Source organism: Streptopelia decaocto (assembly GCF_964273445.1).
Source record: "Streptopelia decaocto genome assembly, chromosome: 3".
NCBI lineage: Eukaryota > Metazoa > Chordata > Aves > Columbiformes > Columbidae > Streptopelia > Streptopelia decaocto.
This window is the reverse complement of record NC_138656.1, coordinates 110,636,361-110,657,740: the sequence shown is the minus strand read 5'-3', so window position 1 is coordinate 110,657,740 and position 21,380 is coordinate 110,636,361. Positions and strand designations below refer to the sequence as shown.

The 21,380-nt window shown below is 37.5% G+C and overlaps 1 protein-coding gene across 6 annotated transcripts in view; it reads left to right on the top strand.

Moving 5' to 3' along the window:
* Nucleotides 1-21,380, top strand: part of PUM2 (pumilio RNA binding family member 2) — a 67,124-nt gene that overhangs the window by 33,204 nt on the left and 12,540 nt on the right. For 4 of the 6 annotated variants that reach the window (XM_082049555.1, XM_082049554.1, XM_082049553.1 and 1 more), the window contains exons 8-13: nt 539-664; nt 1,849-1,988; nt 3,768-3,906; nt 11,212-11,355; nt 12,445-12,726; nt 17,502-17,738. In XM_082049555.1, the coding sequence (XP_081905681.1) occupies nt 539-664; nt 1,849-1,988; nt 3,768-3,906; nt 11,212-11,355; nt 12,445-12,726; nt 17,502-17,738 (1,068 nt within the window). The remainder of the gene's footprint in view (nt 1-538; nt 665-1,848; nt 1,989-3,767; nt 3,907-11,211; nt 11,356-12,444; nt 12,727-17,501; nt 17,739-21,380) is intronic. The other 2 variants (XM_082049558.1, XM_082049557.1) reach the window with 1 other exon arrangement.

The following is a 21,380-nucleotide window of genomic DNA, read 5'->3' as shown; positions in this document are numbered from 1 at the left end:
TTTCTTCAGTTGTCTCCTTGTGTTACAGTCCTGAAATTTAGATTCTTGAAAGTGAGATAGCATCTCATAACTGGCTGTTTAAAAGTCAGGTATTGTTATTTAAACTATCTGGTGAGATTTTTTTTTCCTATTGTCAGTGAAAAGAGATTTGTATCTCTAGCAGGTGATTCATTCTATCTGGCTGATTCGCTCAAGATTTGTCTGATACAGATTCAGTTGCAGAGACTAGTGTGACTTAGTTAAAGTTGGGCAAGGTAAATTCCACTTTGAATAATCCCTTGTATGTAAGGGTGGGTGGATACATATGAGATAATTTCCTTTGGAGTCTGTAGATCCAGCAAAACAAAGCTGTTAGGCCTTGGGATTAGCAAGAAAGGACCAGTGTTGATTTCTGTAGCAGCGTACCTGCTCCAAGAAACTTCTAAAGTACAAGCAGTTCTGATTTCAACAGAAACACTTTGTGATTTGATTGGTTTGAATGTGATGATGATGCTTGCTAAGTATGTTAGCTATAATTAAACTCTGTTTGTTACTGTAGCGGGCGTATTCTCAGCAGGCTTGGCTCCAGCTGCTTTTGTGCCAAACCCATACATTATCAGTGCTGCTCCTCCAGGTACTGACCCGTACACCGCAGCTGGATTAGCTGCAGCAGCTACCCTGGCAGGTAACCAAACACTTTCTGGTGTCTATCTTGAATAATTTTACTGAATTAAATCAGAAAAAAGCTGAAATCCATCCTGCTAATTCTCTGTAAATGTATTTCTAGGAAGGAAGGACTTGTAAGAAAATTAATATTGCTGTTTTGGAAAGTTTTGCAAAAATGTAAAGGGATTCAGTTTCTGTTACGTGGATTCTGAGTGTTTCTTTCCACTGGACATTTATATGCAAGAATTAGATTTGTTCTGTTCTAAAAATGTTTATCTTTAGTAAGGTTTCATCTGACATGAGTAGTATGTATTATTTTCGAAAGACAAGAAAACTAGTCTTTCCTTCTATGTTTTCACTCGGTTGCATTAATGTTCTAATTCCAGGTTTTCTCATTCCTAGTGAGCATGAGAATAAAGATGGTCTCCAGCATGCTAAAAGGCCCAGACAACAGATTAACCCCAACCCCAGGAAAATATCTTAATGTTTATAGATATCGCTGTGAAACATTACTGAGTATTCAAGTCCCAGCTAATGCTCATACTTGAGCATAACATTTGGAAAAAAAAAAAACACAACTGTATCTTCAGTTGGTGGTTTTACAGGAAAGGCAGTAAAAAGAGCCAAAATATACACATACATAATGCATTATGTGTATAACACAATGATGCAGAGAGCTCATCCTTCTGTGTTTTCTTTATCAATAGACAGGAAGAGGTAAGCGAGCCCACTCAGAAGAGTGTGACGTAGTACACAGGGGAGACAGAGGCAGTAGTTGTGTTTATAAGCAAAGGAAGCATGCAGAAAGGAGGAATAACACATGATCAAGGTTTCAGTCTGTCACTGTCAGAAGGATGAATTTGGTTCATTCTGTGATGTTCTAAAACGATCTTTTTATCCTAACCTTGGAAACCGATTTTGAGTGTTCTTTGGTGTGTACGAGCTTTGATTGCTCTTTTTCTTTGTCACCTGAGCCTCACAAGGGTACTTTTTTCATAGAGAAGGTATAATTTGATGTGAATTCTTTAAATTAACCCATGTGTGTCCATGTATCACTTTGGCTAATATGGGAATTAATTTCTCTTTAATACTGATGTCTCTTTTGACATTTAGAGGTTAGATCAATGAGGGATGCTACAAACAATATAAACAATTACTTTAACTAGCCTCAATAGATGGAATAATCATTGTTTCTGGTTTTAGGTCCTGCTGTGGTTCCGCCTCAGTATTACGGTGTTCCATGGGGGGTGTATCCAGCCAATTTATTTCAGCAGCAAGCTGCAGCAGCAAATACCACGGCAAATCAGCAAGCGGCTTCACAGGCACAACAGGGACAGCAACCGGTATGTTCTTCATAAAAAGATGTGCATTTAAAGCCTTACCTTAACATTTTCAGTATATAAGGATCAGCTTCTAGGAAACTTTACATAATTCAGATGTTGTGTTTTATCAAATAATAAATGAATAGTAAAAATTCTCAGTTTCCTTACATTGATCATAGCTTTAAAAATTCATTTACTGCATGCTAAATATTTGTCTTATTTTGCAATCCAAATTTTTAAAACAAAAAATATTTAAAATAATTTCTTTAATCCAGGTTACTTTGCTGTTATGTTTATGTCTAGATAATGCTGTCTGTACAGTTACTCAAAAAATAATGTAAAGTTAAAAGCTCATTTAGAAAGATAGCATAAGGAGATGAAAAGAGATGGTTTAACAATTCTAGGAGGATATTTTTCTCTTAAGCTTGGGAAAAAATAAACTGCGTTTTTATTAATTAACTGGCAAATGAAACGTTAGAATTTTTTTGTCTCTTTAAAAAGTAGGGAAATAAAGGTGTTACCAGTAGTTTCGTTGCTTCATGGGGAAGAAGGATCACCCTGTATATTTTTCTGTGACAGAATAACTATTGCAACATTACTATGTGCTATATGTTATTTTTGCCTTAGTAAATCACGTGTAAGCCATTGTCACAAGAATTCATTGACACTTCCCTTTTTTTTTTAAGTAACTTTAATAAAAAGCTAATTTTCTGTCGTTACCCTGAGTATGTTTGTAGAACCGTCATATGATCTTTCAGTATAAACAAATGGCCTTTTTCCACAAAGGCAAAACCCAGATCTTATCACGATCTTATGTGTGAATGATTGTGTGTGTGTGTGTGTGTGTGTTTGTTTTTCTGGCAGTGTAGTTAATTTCAGTGCCATTCATATAAATGTAACATGAGAAGTGGCTTTGAGTTATCCCGAAGTTCCAGAGTAGCTTCATCACTGTTTTAATATTCAGTCCTCCTGCTGATTGTTATCAGTGAGCTGCACCTATAACTGAATGTATATAATTTCTCAAGTGTTTTTATTTTTCTTTCTTTGTAAAATTAATATGCAACTTATGCAAAATCACATGGAAGATATTTTGTGGAAATATACTTTAAATTGTATTTCTGTATTATTTTGAACCTGGAAAAGATTATTTCAACCAAGAGGAATAGAGTGGTTGCAAGAATTTAGATTGGTTTTCGATCAGGTTCCCAGAGATATACTGACATAACATAATAAAATAAGCCTGTGTTACATGGTGATGGAGTTTTATGTGAATTCTTAAAACTTAGTGAGTGCATTTTCTTACAGCACTGTTGGCAGTGTAGCGTAAATTATTTAGAGGAGTTGCTACAAGTTCTAAAGTATTCAGACTCGCATCATTCAATTGCCTGAAAATAATGTAAAGAAATGCATTTATCAGGGAAGTACAGGTGTTCAGTTAATAAATAATGCAGATCATAAATGTACTGCTCTCACAGATTTTCTTCCTTACTTTATACTTATTACCGCTGATGGAACATACATGAGTTCTGCTGTCCAGAGCAGGGCAGGTATTTTATTGTCACATTGGTCAGCAAAATAGTTTATGCCTTTTGTTCTATGTGTCTGTGTGTGTATATATATATATATATATACAATGTGTATATATTACACATATACCCTTGAAAACAATAAGGTGGCATATTCTCAAAATGAAATTCAAAGCTAAGTGGCATCAAATATACAAAGCAACTGTTCTTGACCTTTTTTAGCATACAATGGGCTTGCTTGCTTTTGAAGGAATGTTGTATTGGTCTTTTCCAGGTTCTGCGAGCTGGAGCGACTCAGCGCCCGCTCACTCCCAACCAGGGGCAGCAGGGGCAGCAGGCGGAGTCGCTCGCGGCAGCTGCTGCAGCAAATCCAGCTTTGGCTTTCGGTCAGGGTCTTGCTACAGGCATGCCAGGTATGTATGTTATCAGCGGATTAAGAGAATCACTGGTAGTTAAAATACTGATGTTATTAGAGACCAGATTAACTGCTGTGTTTATGATAAGCTGCTTAGAATTGAGTTTTATGTAGTTTTATATTGTTCAGTTCAAATAAAATACTGGCACAGAATTCTCAGAGTACAAGAAATTCCTCTAGCATTTTTCATGTGGAGCATTTTGTGTGGTTTTCTTGTTACAAACATATGCACAAGTAGTATTGTAGATGTTTTGCAGGATAGTTTCATATACAATGAAGCAACTACATGCTGTCTTAAAGGCATGAGTTGTCGCAATGGGTACTCTGATGCAATGGGAAGTATTTGTGTTTCTAAAGTATTTTTACTTGTAGTACATAATACAATCTAAAATTCAGATTCCAAAATTAGGAAATTTAAAAGAAAACTACTGCTTAATCATCCCTGAAGATCACAACATGCTTGAAGTAGAAGCACTTGAAAGTTTTGGACCCTCAGACCCTTCCAGTATGTGTGGCTTCTGACTTATCCAGGGAATGGTTATTCTGAGTCTCAGTACACATGTCATAAAGGCACAATGGTTAGCTTGGAGTTCAGCATCACTTTTAAGTGTTTAGTACAATGATCTGAGCAAGAACAATTTAAGTGTACTCAGCCATTCTTCAGTACGAAAGTTAAGATTTTACATAGATAATGTTGATGGTAACTACAAAGGCATTTCATAGAATCATAGAATGTCCTGAGTTGGAAGGACCCACAAGGATCATGGAGTCCAACTCCTGTCCCTGCACAGGACAACCCCACAGTTCACACCGTGTCTCTGAGGACGTTGTCCAGTCTCTTCTTGAACACTGTCAGGCTTGGGGCCGTGACACCTCCCTGGGGAGCCTGTTCCAGTGCTCCAGCAGCCTCTGGGTGAAGAATCTTTTCCTAATGTCCAGCCTAAACCTCCCCTGGCACATCTTCCTGCCATTCCCTCAGGTTCTGTCACTGGTCACCAGTGAGAAGAGCTCAGCACCTGCCCCTCCTCCTCCCCTTGTGAGGACACTGTAACTGCCATGAGGTTTCCTCTCCCCTCTCCTTTGACTTGTCCAGGTTCTCTCCTCTGTCAGCACTACTTTGAAATGCCTCACAACCTACAGAAGTCAGTTTGTTGCTGGATGCTCTGGGACTGCATTGTGCATTTTGCCTCCCGTTATCAGATTTTACACCTCTAGGTACAGAACATACTGGTTCTTGTGTTTTTCTTGTTTGTTTTATAACTGCCATTTTTATTTTTTCTCATGCAGTAGTATCTTCAGCTTTTAGCATCTTTCTCTTTCACTTAAAATGAGGAATCAGCTAAATGTGCTGTCACTGCACCTGTCAAATCGTGTCTCTGCATCTCACCAAAGCACGGGAGAAGGCCTTCAAACAGTGAGGTGTATCTGAGATGCTATAAGCATCTTCACAGAAGCCTCAAAGGCTTAGCTATGCCTTTTGGTGTTTTGTTATGTGTTGGTTCTTGGTTTGGCCATGGAGCTTTAAGACTGTGGAGTGGTCTGTGCCTTGTAAAAAGCCTGTGATGTTTAACTTGAGTCAGATCAATACCTGAGACCTTGACCTAGCCCAAATTTGTGACTTACAGGAAGGTGTAAAAGGGGTGTTATTTTCAAAAATAAAATTATTTAGTTTAAGTAATTCAAAAGTAATTCTTAAAACCCACAAAAGGGCCCCCTCTCCAAATGGATGATTGAAAGTAGTACTAGGTGACTGAATACATAAACTCAGTCATGTAAGAGCCTGTCCTGTGAAGACTGGACTTCAAGCCTTTTTTCGTCCTCCACAAGCCCCGAGAGATTTTCTGTGAGGGCAGGAACCTTTTTACTCAGTTTCCCTTGTAAGTTGCTGCTTTGTCCCATCTGCTGCACACCTGGATGGCCTACGAAAAGCTTTATTATAAATGTGAACATATTTCAGACTGTTCTGTAATAGGGTTCATATACAACTGGCTTTCAGCCTTACTGACCACACTTTACAGGGAATGGCGCTCCAAATGTAAACAAAAAGAACATTTATTTTCTCAGTCATCATAAGCTGGTTTTGTAGTGAGTCACAGGGAACACTAGTGATGCCTTTTTTTAGGTGAAGAAGGACATAAGATGATGAAATTAATACAAGCTGTTTTAGATGGGAATCATGATACTGATTTAGATGTCTGTATTTGAGGTAAATACTTAAGGCTCCTTTTATAGCTAGTGAAGTAGGAACTTTTAGTCTCGTTTCTTCAACTATTTTAGTTACCTGATTTAGGATGAAGTGGATTTTGTTCCGGAGGTGTCTTTATCCCTTCGCTTACTGCAAAATTGAGTCGGCATCACTAAATTACATCTAGATACTAAAATGCGATTAAATGAATTCCAGGTAGAAACCACAGAACCACACATGTAATGTAATAAATAAGTGGAAAATGTGTGGAGTTCTTGTTTCAATGAATTTACATGTTTTACGAGGAAGTGTAAGTCCAAATTGAGTTTCAAGCTTTTGAATATTTTTTATAGAGAGAATATTTGTAGTTTGGCTCCACTGTGAGCTAATAAATGAGAGTATGTTATTCAGCTTGTCCATGCTTCTGTCTTTAGGTTGTTTTAGCTGCTTTCTCCTTGTACAGCCTTCATGTTAGATGAAATTCATGAAATATCCCAACTATGGGGTTGTTTTGCTTTTCTTATTTAGGGAGATGTATTCTTGTAGCACTTAAGGCACGTATCTCACCCTACCTCTGAAGAGAAAGTGTCTGAAATCCAGGTTACTTTTCATATAATGTTTTTGTTAAGTCTCTTTTCAGAAAAAATCCAGTTCTTTTTTTTTTAAAAACAGCAAAAGTGGAATATATTTTTCAGTGATGTGCAGTTGCATTTTAAATTCTTCCAGTCACAATTTAGCAAGTATTCCAGTAAAGAAGGCTTCCTAAAAAACAGATAGTTTCCAACTGAATAAATGCACAACACAAAGCCAGAGGGTACTCCCAATTTCATTATAAGATGATCAGTATAGGTTATTTTTTACAAATAAAACCAGTCCTTATCACAGACCAACGGCTGGGCTCGGTTCAGTCATTGGAATTCAGGAGACTGTGTGGCCTCAGTTGTGTGAGGAGCCCAGAGGCTGCAGAGCTGCCCAGATTGCCAGAAAATAGGTGTCGGGGGTGGCTCAGCCAGATCCCTCCAAGAGGCTTCATTGACTGCCTTGGTGAGATCAAGTGCAATTTAGTTTTATTGAATTTATGCAAATGAAGCTCTTAGCACTGACTTGGTGCATCTAGCATGCAGGTGGGCATGCAAATTGAATTGTCTGACAAATATGTAGAACATAGAAATCAACAATTTCTGTCTTATTAGCATTGCATTTTTTATTACCTAATAGAGGGATTTGAAGTGTGACATTGCAGTGGGTGTTTCATTCCATGCCTCCAAGTAGTATGAAATAGAAGTCTAATTGTGGCAGACGTACAGGGAGTTACGGTATTGGCGAACTTAAAATGATTATAGAAAGTGTAAGTCACTTGCTGGTAGAATGGTGAGTTCTCAGTTTGATTTGTGAGAAGACAAGTGCATATCTGTCACAACAAATGGAAGGTTATAGTGGTTCAGGTTTTGGTGAGCTTGGGAGGCTGAAGACTGCAGCACTTAAGGAAAGATGCAAGATTAATGCTGAATACTTTTTCAAGTCTGTATGCAGAGGAAAATAATTCAGTCTTGGGGATGTTGAGAAGGGAGAAGCTGTAGATTTGGACGAATGGACTCTACAGTGAATTTCAGGTTATATTCCTGCGTGGAGAGGGAGGGAGGTGTCAGGATGGTGGTGTTAAAAGGGGCAGATAATTGAGTTGGCAGTAAGAAGTGTCACATCTGTTGACTTAAATTGAGTAGAGAGAAGTGACAAACTGACATACATTTGGGTGTCATCAGCCAGGGAAGTTGCATGGAGGGAAGGGAGTAGGAGATCTGGGCAGAGTTTTGTGGTATTACATATAAAAATGTGAGAAGAGAGTGTGAAGTATCTAGTGGAAGACACTGAAGAAATTACTGGATAGATAAGCACAACACTAAGAATGGGCTGCGTGAGCCAAGAGAACAGATTTCTTCTCATTCTTTAAGAACATTTAAAGTTTGTGTGAAAAGAATCCAGAAAGTTTTCAGAGTCTGTGGTTTTGGAGACATTTACAAATTATCCAGCAAAGCACAGTAGCGTTAAACCAGATTGTTCACTTATATATTCCCTGCTGATCTGGGGACAGAAAGTGTAGATAGAGCAGCTGAATTCTAAAATAAAAGGTGTGATTAGGAACTGATTAGGAAGCAAAGAGCATGTTTTAGTTTTTTGGTTGCAGTGGAAGACCACAGTAAGCTTGAATGTGAAGGCACTAAAGTGAGCTTTGATGGTTGTTAATTTGGAGGGGAAATTGCCCAGTCGCAGGGAGGTGATGGTGTTACGGAGAGGTAATAAAAACTGAAACAGGAAGAGAGAAGGAATTATAAAGGAGAAGATCTGGCGTGTTGCCATAAGAGAGAAGGCTGGGAAGTAGTTTTTGTCTTCATCTTTTTATCTCTTAACTTTCTGGGGTGTGGTGACTGTAAAACACAAGTTTTCCTATGAGAGCTGTTCTTTGGTTATTTACTCTGTTCTGAGATGATCTATCTGAAATTGTATTTTTGATGTCAAAGCAAATAATTTTATACCATTGAGGCTGCAGATGCACTTAGCGAGGTCTCAGCAATTTCACAAATAGTACTATGTTGCTTTGTTTTAAGTAGATTTCTGTAGAAAGCTGAGAGGTCTCCTGTTCCAGGTCAGATGTATTAATTTCAGCGATCAGGAACATAGAAGCACCCATCAGTTCTCATTAATAGCTTGAACCTTCTGTGATGGTATCTCAATGCTAATGACCTACCTTATTATTACTAATTTTGGATGACCTGTTTTTGGTGGCATCACAGATAGGATAGTGGCAAGGAAATAACAAGAAAAATTGGGCATTTTGTAATGAAAAGAGCAAGTGCAAGTTGCTTCCATTTTTTAATTTGGCAGTCATAGTAGTCAATTATGTTAGAAGAGCTAAAATTAATGTATTAACCTGCATTAGTATTCCCAGTAAGTTTGATTTATACAGTACTGGGTAAGATGCAATACTGTGTAAGCTTGTTTGTCTGTTTGTTTGTTTCTCCCAAGTATTTTGCATTGGAAAATAGGCTTGTTTACATTGTGGGCCTGAAGTTGTATAAAATGCTGTATATTAGTTTCAGATCAGCACATGGGTGTAAATATAGGATCAGTCCTTTTTCATACAGCTGTAGCATTATCTGTGGGTTTGAACATTTGAAGAGAATAGGTGGACAGAGTAAATACTAGTAAATATTAGCAAAACGTTCTGAAAAAGTGGTTTTATATGATACAGCAGTAACAAAAGGCAGGACCGACATGGTGTTATCAATTGAATGTTGTATGAGTAGAAGTAGAAATTATGTAGGTACTCGAAATTAAATGTCACTAATGTATGCAGGAACGTATGTGGTATTATAAAGAGCTTTCCTACTGTGTCACTGATGTTGTAATATTTTATACTGTGTTGTCTAGAGAGCTACAGTCAAACAGACAGCAGTCATTGTCACCTTGCCCTGCCTTGGGAATGTAGCCTTCATTGTATCTTGGTGCTGTAGGTGGTAGAAGCAGTGGCATCTCTAGTGAAGGTTTCCTAAGCAGTTCCTTTGTCAGAACCTGTTTGGGTTGGTTTTAACTAGCCAGACTTTCAGACATTCTGTGGGGCACAACTGTCTTCCTGTGCTGTTGGTGAGAAAGGAAAAGGTAAATGCACCTGGAATGCAAAACAAGTTGTGAGCAGTGAGAACGGGTTTGGAATGATGGTAATGACAGGTTTTCATAACCACTACAGTGTGTTTATCTCCAGAACTATGAATTGAACCTAAAGATCTGGGTTTTCATCACTTCCCTCCTTTTCAGTTAGTGAGTCTCTTTCATATCTTCAGAGTTTCTTAGTGTGAGAGAACGTGGACCTGTGTCCAGCTTCCCTGCAGAGAACTGTAACCACCAGGACAGTTGGCAAATGGTGCTTCCAGTTCTGTTTTTGGCGCAAGGCATCTAGGCAGTAGAGATTCCACAGATGTATTAGAAATTGAGTGGGAGAAAATATGACTTGGAAGCCTGGTGTTTGAGGTGCTCACCTGGAATTAGAGGCCCAGGTATTTATGTTCAGGTCCAAATCTATTTCAGAGACAATTATGGTTCTGAATGGACATGGAATATGACTTAAAATAGAATGGAAAATCTTGGTTCTTACACGTACAAAAGCAGATGTGTGATTTTTGCGATCTTGACTCTCTTAATAGCATTAGTATATATTTGAACATGGGAGGAGTATTGAAATTCTCTTGAGTTTTAATGCTTTATAAGAGTAATTGAGCTAAAAATCAGATGGTGTCATGTTTTCATTGTCAGTACCCTTTCTTAGATTATCCTAGCTCATCTTACATTTTTTAGGGATTTTTATTCCAGTTCTTAAAGTGTCAGAGCTTTGAAATTAATTATCATGTTCTTGTCCTAAATAAAGGTTTTTTTGTTTTGCCCTTTTTACCCTTTTGCTTTCCTTCATTTGTATCTTGTATCCTGTTTTCCATCCTACTACTTGTTTTTCTCCTTTTTCTCCCCCAGTTCAGACTCTCAATTCAATGAAGTTACACTTGGATTACAGTCTTTTTTCTGTGAAACTGACTGATCCCCAGGGTATTCCTGCCCACAGAGTGCTCCGTTCCTAATGTGTTTTTGTAGAAGGACTTTTAAGTGTGGTTAGGAAATGTGTGGAATTGTCCAACTTACATGTAGTTTAGCCCTTCAATTGTACAAACTTCAGTCGCTTTTACATGTACAAAGGAGTACAAGGGAAATGCAGAATATTTTAAATTGCTAATGAAATTGATTCAATAGTGATCCAAATGTGACCAGTTGTGTTGTTCCTGTACCTTTTCACTATGGTGTTAGAAACGTAATGTGTTAACTTGGAAATAAGATTCAACTATTAAATTTAGCTGTTCTAGTTTTGAAAAATAATGTAGAATGTTCCTAAATAAGATTTTGTCACACGGTGTTATATTCACTGTTGGGGTTTTTTTTATGTCCAGTTCATGTTCTAAGGCAATATGGCAGAAATGCTGTTTTCCTCCTTGTTTGTTGTCAGAAAATTTCAAAGAGAGAAGAAATGATTTTATAAGACTATCTGTACTACTAACTCTTGTGTTCTGTGTTGTGTAGGCTATCAAGTACTAGCTCCCACTGCCTATTACGATCAGACTGGTGCCTTAGTAGTAGGCCCTGGAGCAAGAACTGGCCTTGGAGCACCAGTCAGATTGGTGGCCTCAACCCCTGTTATCATCAGTTCTGCAGCAGCACAAGCAGGTAAGTGGTTGGTCTTGCGTGGACATTTCTTCCGCTTTGTATTGAACCTTAACAGTGATTTTGTTGATCAGTATTTGATATTGTTGGTATGTTTTGTACACATCTGTGAAGTTCTGTAGTTGTGAAGGATATACCATACATGCTCTCTATCTTACTCTGTCACCTCCCTGTTTGACTGTTGTTTCTCCCTGTTGTTTCTTGAAGAGATAGCTTTTCTTTTGTAATTCAGATTTACAGTACTCCCCCCATACATACACAGGCATGTTTCTGCTAATGTTGCTTGTCAGATATGAACATTTTCCCCTTTCCTCTCCCCATGCATATTACATGCACTCCTCATCAGCCCCGTAAATGGTGTCCTCTAGAAAGCATCAGTTCATTGCTTCAGCCTGGCAGATGATGGAGCGCTCTGGGGCCTTGCTGTGCTTTTCTCCTAAAGTATTTTGTCCTGAAAATTGTGTCAAGAAAAAAAACTGGAATGGACAGCAGAAAAGGAGAATTAGTTATATCAAAAGCCTCTAGTTTTCTTTTTTTATCAGTGATAAGGTCTGGTACTACTTTAATGAACCATTGTATTTATTAACATTGTATACAATGTATACATTGTTAACATTATACAATGTTAACATTATTAACATTTGTTAACTTAAAGTCTAAAGTACTGGGTTAAATGAATGTGTTCAGTAAATTAGATTTTCAGTTGATCTAAGCTTCTTTATGCAGAACTTTCTTCTGACATTGGTAGCTGAAGATGTCTTTGCGTGACTCTCAGCTGCAACTCTGCTCTTGCAGCTTCGGATATAAAAGTACACTTCAGTAAATAGCAATGTCTGATACGTTTACACTGAAAATTCCCTCCATTACAGCAACAATTCTGCAGCCTTGATTAGCCTACAACCTATACTGTCTTCATTTTCTTCCTTGAGTAATTAAGACTGTGTAATACTATGAAGTCTCTCAGTTCTTTAATATGGGAATTTCTGCTTGTTTAAGAGGGCTTTGAGAAAATACGATTTAGATCTGAATAGTCCATTTTCAGTCAGAAATGTTTGAGAGAGTTAATTATGATTGAAAACATGTGTTTTACAGCTGCAGCTGCTTCAGCTGGAGGAACAGCAAACAATCTCGCGGGAGCCACGAACGGTCTTTTTCGGCCACTTGGTGCCCAGCCACAACAACAGCAACAGCAAACAAATAGTAGCCTCCAATCCAATTCATTTTATGGCAGTAACTCTTTGACCAGTAACTCCCAGAGCAGTTCCCTTTTTTCCCATGGCCCTGGCCAACCAGGAAGCACATCTCTTGGCTTTGGAAGTAGCAGCTCTTTAGGAGCAGCTATCGGCTCTGCACTTGGTGGATTTGGCTCATCAGGTAGGTTGTTCATATAGTGAGGAAATTCTGTGAGATTCTTGTGTTAAGCAAAAAAATGTGTCTTTATCCAGTCATGTTATATGCGCATACATTTCTAAAAAGAATGCAAAAATAGGTTGAGTTAAGAACAAATTATAGGGGAACAAAAAGGGTTATTTAAAATTTGTTTGGGCTCTGTATACAAGATGGATTTTTGAAGAATATCCTGTAGTCATAGGTATCTCCAAAATACTTTTCCATACTGAGCACTGTACTGCCCCAGGAGTTTATCATTTTTAGAAAGCTTTTTTAATTTTCTAGGAAGTCTTCATTCTGTGTTTAAAATAACAATTGGTGATGTTCAAGATACGTGTTCTTTTGGTGTAATTTTCATGTCAGGAAAATTCCTAAATTTAAAAAAAAAATAGCATATCATTTTCTAAATTGGAGCTATTATTAAAATGTCTGTTTAAAAACATTTTAGTAGGATGTATAAAACAGAAAGACTTAATACCCGAAGAATAGTCCTTGTTAACTCTACTAGGTTTACTCTCAGATGCAGTTAAGTCTAAATAGTTCTGTGCAAGCTGGGGCCTTAAACTATTTCAACAGACATTATCAAACTGTTTCCATTCTTTAAAAAAAAAAGGAAAAAAAATCAGTGTTGCCATTATATTTCTGCACTATTGCAGAAATTTCTTATTTGCACAGTTTTTAAACATGCAAGGTAGGTTTTCTTATATTTCCAATTTCCAATTAGTATGGCAACTGATATATCTTTTCTAAAGAATCTCTTAAGTTACAGCACTGAATTGCTAATTATTATTTTAATTAAGTCAGTGGAGCTTGTTTAGAATCTTTACATATCTTGCAGATCGTTAAAAATTTGGGAAAACTTCTGTACTCTTAAGTGTTATTTTTGAAATCAAATGCCCCATGCAAAATAATTGTTAAAAAAATATGTTGAAAGAAATGTGAACAGTCAAGACCATATACTAAGCTACCTTGTAATGGAAAACCAGAAGGAAATCGGAAGGAAAAACACACTCTTCAGTGTTAAAACATGATCCCTGTTATTTGGTAATAAAGTGGAAGTGAATAGTGACAGCAAATATACTGCATACCAACACAGAGATTTACTCAGTGTTGTTTTTTTAAAAAATAATCTGAAAAGTTATATAGTTTAACAAAACTAATTCTAGGTAATCCAGAATTGAGTTTTACACCGATCCTCTCCAATATCTGATTTTAAAGAGTACACTAGGAGACTCTAAACATATCATCTTAAGAAAAAAAAATGCAGAGGCTACTCAGTTGTGTAGGCTTTCTCAATTTTCTATAATACCACAGCAGGTAGCTATTATTTGCAAAGTAATTGTGCTATTCAAGCATTGTATTTTGTAATATAATTTGTCCTGAGCTACTTGTAGGATTTCAGTGAATACTTAGCAGCTGTGTCTCACTCTAGGTGCAGTTTCATTTCATCAATGGATAATGATCCTAAGTATATCTGCGTATTTCATGCATTGCACCCATTTTAAGTCTCTAGATAGAATAGTTTTAAGTCATAAAAGTCTTTATCCAGCATTAGCACAAGGACCTCCATAGAATAAAAATTTCAGTTGTGTATCTACTTGAGAAGAATCAGCGTAGTTCTTTCTGTCACAGGAGATGCAACCTTTTTTCTTGTAGGAAAGGTCAGTTCCAAAGCCTTCAGCACAGTGTACACTGAAATCTTGCAGCAGTATCCTGGGTGATTTAATTAGCATGGGAGTTTCCACAGGGCAGGAGGAAGCCTTTGCTTTTGCAGTTTGAGAAGTGCTGATGAAAGGTGCTATCTAAACCTGAAATATTTTTAGTAGTATTATTGAAATAAAAGTATATTGAAAGTGCCCTTCTGCCAAGTATAAGTTGTACTTGCCATAACAGCTGCTTTAAAAATGCTTCCTCAATATTTTTAAATAGTTCCTGAGCTGTATGTATATATTAATTGAATTACACAGATGAGTACTTATATAAATGGGTGTTCATGCATGTTGAGGCAAATTAAAAACAAGTTTAATTTTTTATCTTAAGTTCTAGCTGCTTTGTAACTCTACTCAGCATGTTGTAAAGGTTGAATTTCAGTTAAAATACAGCCGTGAAGATTGACAGATGTCAATACAGATCTTGCCTTTATGTTTTCAGTTGTTGCAGGGAAAAAAAAATAGCTCTGCAAAAAATGCAAAGGTGAACATGTTCTAGCTGAACAAGTTAACAACAATGTAAATGCAGGAATAGGCAAGCATACAGTCTGGATGGCTGTATGCACTTTACAGTCTCTGCTCTTTTATAATAAAAGTTATTCATACTCCATTTTAAAGGTTCAGGTACATGACAAGTTACTGCAGCTTAACAGGTAGCTAAAGAATTAGATCAAGTACGGCAGCTTTCCAGGTGCCTCCTTCTGGCTGGGACCAAGTGTAAAGTCATTGCATTAGCTTACACAGTGGTGAGGAGCGCCACACAAATCCAAATTATCTTCTGGTTTTCGTGAGCTTTGCTTGTGTATGTGTGAAAATGCAGCTCGGCTGGTTCGTGGTAACTTGTTAAGCTGCAGTAATTTAGCTGGGTAAGAAACCCGCAAAGAAATCTGAAGTTTGCTTCACTTTTTTTCTAGTTTGGAAAATAGCAATGCATCATGTAGCATTGTATTGGCATTCACATGGCTCACTGCAGAGCCAGAACCTGTAGAACTAGTCTCAAATCTTGAGATTTCTTTCAACTGTTGCCTTAATTTGCTCTTCTGATTTCTTGTTCTCAGTCTCCTCACCTAGTTAGTCCAGTATCTCTTCCTTCTGGCTTCTCCTCTAGTATGTCTTCCTTCACAGTGTCCAGGCAGCATTTCCCTCCCGCTTCCCCTCATCCTCCCAAACACGTTTCTGTTTCTGCTTGCACTGTGCGATGTTCCCATCACCAGCTCGCTACTCCAGCTGTTTTGCCCCACAGTCACATACACCTTCTGCAGCTTGACTTGCCTTCAGAACTGCGTTCTTTTCATCCTCAGTCCCACTGGTTTCAAAAGTGCTTGCCAGTTTTCTCGCAGTCTCCTTGTTGGCTCCTTTGTCTGACCCTTCTCTCCTCCTGCTTCTGTTTTTTCTATTTTTGTTTTCTTTTTCTTCCTCTGGTCTGTTTCTTGTGTTTGGCTTTTGCCTCCTCTGCATTTGAAGTGGAAAACTTCATTTCCACACTGCCTGATGGGCCTTCCAAACACAAGGTGGGATCTTGGACAGCAGTTTCAGAGGCCATTTTTTCGCATGACACACAGAAGCCCAGAAGTCAATTTCAGGAGAAACCTTTATCAGCCATCTCAGTTGTGCCATAGATGGGCAGGATTTTTAAGTTTTCAACTGTGAGTCTGTAGCAGATCTGTGCTGAAACTGTATGATGCATGATTTTGCTAAGATTTTTAGCTCAATCCAATAGAGCATGAAAATAAAGGTCTCCTGTTGCTGGCACATCGGTCTGAGTACATTAAAGCATTAACTCCTCCAATAATAGGTAGCTGGATTATTTTACTAGGGATAAAGCATCTTTTTTCACCTGTTTTTCTAAAATGGCAGTGTTGTTTGGGTGGAACTTCTTTGAAATATTTGGTCCAAGCAGGTACCTGCCATGAAAAGCGTTTGCCAAGTTGCTAATGTTAGGAGGAAACCAATTAGTGTCTTAAAATGGCAAGTGTCAGACACTCTTCAGATTAGGCCATGCTGCCAGCTGTAGTAGGGAGGTACTTCCAAAGGTAAAGATTATGGAAGTATAAATAAATTCCGACCTTTTCCTTTTAAAGTTGGAGAACAATTTTCCAAATTCAGCTTAAGAAGAATCTTTGTTACCAAAATATCCTCAGTCTTGGTTTTGCTCATAATACCATCCCAGTGTTTAAAATAGACACTCTAGTTTAATATTTCACTAGTATGCAACAGGTACTAGAATTTTAACATTGCTAAAAGCTCTTTATTGTTCTATTGTTATCCTAAACTGTCCATGGCCATGCTGAATGATGCTGTGCAGGATAACCAGTCCTTCACTAAAACACTGTTATCCAAAGCTTCCAGTCTAATTTGACTTTCAGAAATACTGGTAGCAGTATAATTTTTCAGTTTCTCACCTTAATTTTCTATTTCTATTGCACTTCTCGTCTTCTTAGCCTCTTCCTTCTGTATATCTTTTCAAAATACTTCTTTGAGAACCATAATTCTTGTAGGGAATTTTTAGTGATTTTTTTTCCTGCAGGTGCGGGGTTCACAGACATAAGGAAGTTCAGAAACAGCTGAACAGCAACATAGATTATTTTCTGAACCCTTAAACAACAACAACCAATTGTCTCCAGCCTTTTTCCTAAAATCACGTAACGCTGTCTGACTAATAATTTAGGGTGCAAAAAAATTATCCAAGAGTTCAGTGGAAGTATTTTTAGAATCATTTATTCTATAAAGTGAGAGTGTAATCTAATTCATAAATTCCATATTTGTCCCAAAGCCTGAAGCCAGACAATTAAAACAGAGTGCTGCAATATTACTGTGAGAAGTCTAGAATGAAATGTTGAAAGACATGGGCATTGGTGAAATTACTTATCAGTGATATGTTTACACCCACTTAGATTTACTTAAGAGCATGTGTGGTTATCACAGTAATTGTCTTTGTCATAATGATTGCTGTAATTATTGTGATCGCATCTGTTATTGCCCAGCTGTAGTTGGGGATAGGTTTTATTCAGTTGACACTGTGTAATTAGGGTCTTTTTATTTCTTCTTCAGTTGGCAGTTCTGCAAGTAGTAGTGCCACAAGGAGAGATTCTCTATCTACTAGCTCTGACTTGTACAAAAGATCTAGTAGCAGCCTAGCACCCATAGGGCAGCCTTTTTACAATAGTCTGGGATTTTCCTCCTCTCCAAGTCCAATAGGCATGCCTCTGCCAAGCCAAACGCCAGGACATTCACTTACGCCACCGCCATCACTTTCATCACATGGATCCTCATCCAGTTTGCATTTAGGTAAAAAAAAAATAAATCGAAAACAAAAAAAAAAAAAAAAAAACCAAAAAAAAAAGCCACTTTTTGTTTGTATGTGTGTATGTATTTCTATGTGTAAAATATATGTTGCGTAAGAGATGTCACGTTACCTTTGCTGTTAAACATTTTTGTAATGAGGAGGGTCTGTTCCATTCTCGGGTGCTCAGAGATTTGACGGTGGAGGGCACTCAGCAGCTTTTTGCATATCGGGCCAGCAACTGATTTTTCTTCCCTTGCAGATGCCTGATAGAGAGCCCTGTAAGACTTATTGGTCCTTTTTGCATTATGTTTCCACAGTATATCAAGCAAAGGTGCATTATTTTTGTTTCTACTTCAGTGTATTACCACATTAAGGACGTTCTAAGATGACATTGTATTTAACAGTGAAGTGACTTTCACTACTGCCCCTTACCAGGATAATATAGAAAAGTGAGCAAAGATCTCAATGTAAAATGTACTGAAAGGTGGTTTTTGAATCAGTGAGTCTACTACATCATGGGCCAGGAAGGCAATAGTTCATCACCAGGCTGGTGGAAAAAGAGAAAATGCACTTGTGAAGGAAATAGGAATAGGAATGATGATACTAATTTTTTAGAAAATTTTAAGCTAGTTACCTGACAAAAATTTAAAATTTAAAGCAAAATCTGAAGAAACCCCACTATAGCCTACAGTATATTTAGAAGAGAACGCCTCTAACCTGAGGTTACTTGGTAAACTTTCTCTTTTGTTTCTGCAAAAATTTGTGGTCATTCAGCTTGGATGCTAAAATCATACAGTGAAACTAGATCTGATTTCAAGATTGAGTTGCCTGTTGCTTCACTAACTATTCCATGCACAGTTTTGTGCATGTAATAGGCAACCTCATCCCCTGTACTTCTGTTAGCGCAAATAAAACTGGAAAAAGTTTAAAAGTACCTGCTAAAATGCACTTGGAGTGAGAAATGTGTGAGTGGTTTGTATAACAAGGTTAAAAGTAAATTAAATCTGTTACAGTTCAGTATCCCCTTCATGGTTAAGTGCTGAATACCCAAAGTAAAACTGGGCGAGGGGATATTTCAGCACATTTTATTTTTTTTTACTTACCTTTTTTCCTTTTTCAGGTCTACAAAGTGCACCTTTGGGCTGAGACCAAGCATGGAAAGTTTCAGCCCAAATGGAGGCTTTTGAGAAAGTTCTGAACATCTGACAATGGGGTTATCATGGAAATCTTTTTCTTTCTTTCTTTTCAAAGTATTCTCACAATAGTTTTCATATTACTGAAAACTATACTTCAGCCAAATTTTGGAAGGCATTATCTAAAATTCAGAACATTCAAAGTTTTGTGCTGTTTCACATTTGATAAATGTTAAATAGAAGACTTTCCAGTTCTGAGAAAGTGAGTTGTGATCAGTATAGAGGATTACCTACATCAGCAGAAATTGTTAAATACTGATCTTAATCCATTTTGGACTGTTTGGCAGTGTGAACTAAGCATAATAGTTTGTTAAAATCATGTGCTAGATCAGTGTGTAAAGACCAGAATGTACAGTTGTACTCTGAAAATTGAGACAACCTCAGTGGCTTCCATGTGTCCTGGTGAACCTCAATTATGAGGGAACTTTGCTACTTCACCAAATCAATCTGAAATTTGGAAATTGAGGTCTTCAGGATTTTTGCTTTCACAAAAACGCAGTAAATTTTTTTCTTAGCATTTCCTGCATTCAACACTTTGTAATATCTTTGTGCAGTTACCTCTAAGATGCACCATTGCAAAAAGTTGAAGACTGTTTCTGCAGTTAATTGTCTTTTCTGCTAAATTTATTCTGGTGTGTCCATCAGCCACTCTTGGAAGCATTTATTTTGTTCTCACTTATTTAAAAAAAGGCAAAGCTTTCTCACCAAGTGAGAAGTTACATTGGAAATCAATCAGGGAGTATATTTTCAGCAGGGTATGATTATCTTGTCGTCACTTTTCAGAGTAGAACAACGTTGTAAGTTCATGTCTGCATGCAGTTTCCATTGGTGTTCTGATAATGCCTGTCAAATGCAGCCCTCCCTCCACCTTCAAAGCTTGTGGTCCTGCCTCCTTACATCGACAGGTTCAGCTAAGTTTAACTCCTGCTTTCAAATGGGCATCAAACTCAGTTGCTCCTGTTTTGGCCACCAGAATACCCGAGCACAATCCTGGGAAAGGGTGCATGGTTTTATAACCCCTTTGTCAGACACTGCTGCCATTTGTAGCTTAAAAGACCAGTTTCCCTTTTACAAGGAATTTGTGATATTTTACTGTTTTTTTTTTTTCTTCTCACCAACTCTTGTCCAACATCCTAAAATAGGAATGTGCTAATTATTTTGTTCTAGTGTCAGTTTTCCTGTATTTGAAGGGATTTGTCAGTTGTCTGTAACTGCTGCTTTACTGTCATCAGCTGGAGCAGTAAGGTCATGAATTTGAACTACCCTTTCACTCCCAGGGACAAAAAACTGCCAGAGAAAGTATTTTTTCCTGTGTTTTACAAAATCCTTTTAGATTGGTACTGCTTATTCTGTTTGGTAGATTTTAGCATTGGTGTAGAGTAGGATTTTTTCAGTCTGGGCTCTTGGAGGTAATTCTTTTCTGCGCTTTGCAAGCCAAGCTTGTTAGTAGTTTAGATTGATGTTTTATCTTAGGAACGGTCATTCTGGGTAGGAGTAAAGGCCCCTTGGCAAGAGTGCGTGGGGAGCTTTGCATTGCCTCTGCTGGGGATGTACTCTGTAGGGCTTCAGTAAACCAGGCGTAATGGCCACTTGCATTGATTCATTAAAAAAGAAATACATATGTGTACATACATATGTAATTCTGTTTTCCATAGGAACATGAAGTTTTTAGCTTAGGATGAGATGAAGCTACTTTTTTTACAGATGAACAAATACTTTGTAAAAATCAAGCTAGAAGTGCTTATATACTAGCAGGTACTTTACTAGGAAATAATGTTGCTGACTGATTTAAACAGTTACTGTGCAGTAGATCTGTTTTATGTCTTGGTTAGAAATGATTGAAGAAATACTTTGGTAATAAGTACTAACAGACTAATGCTATCAAAATAAATGCGCCTAGATCTAGTTTTTAATATTTTTTTCTTAATGTTCTCCTTTGCCTTAAATATGCTACCCATGCTAAGGAGTTAGTGATTTAACATGATTTGTGTCCTTCAAGCTTAGTAAGGCTATTTTAGGTAGTCCAATATCCCCTTATACCTCTGTGGACTAGCCACAGGGATTTTAGGTTCAGTTAAACTGTAAATCAACTTAATATTGTTCATTGCATCAGAGATCTTTGTTTTGCCAGATCAGAAGTGGTAGCTAAGTGATTGTCTGAAGAATGAACTGCACGCTTTATTCCCCATCGGTTTGTAGCCGTGTGACTCTACTGATGCCCAATACATCTGAAAATTTAAGAGTTTGCAGAAATGTTTAGACTAGATACTTTATTCAGTAGGGCATGTTCCCCAAATAATCTGTAAAACCTAAGCTGTTACCTTTCTCATTTGGAATCAGTATCTGTAAAACAAGTGTCCTGAATTCTTGAAGAGCACAGGGATGTGGTAGAATAACCAGGAGTATTTGAGTAACTAGAATTCAGATTTCAGTTTACATTTCTAAGCTGTT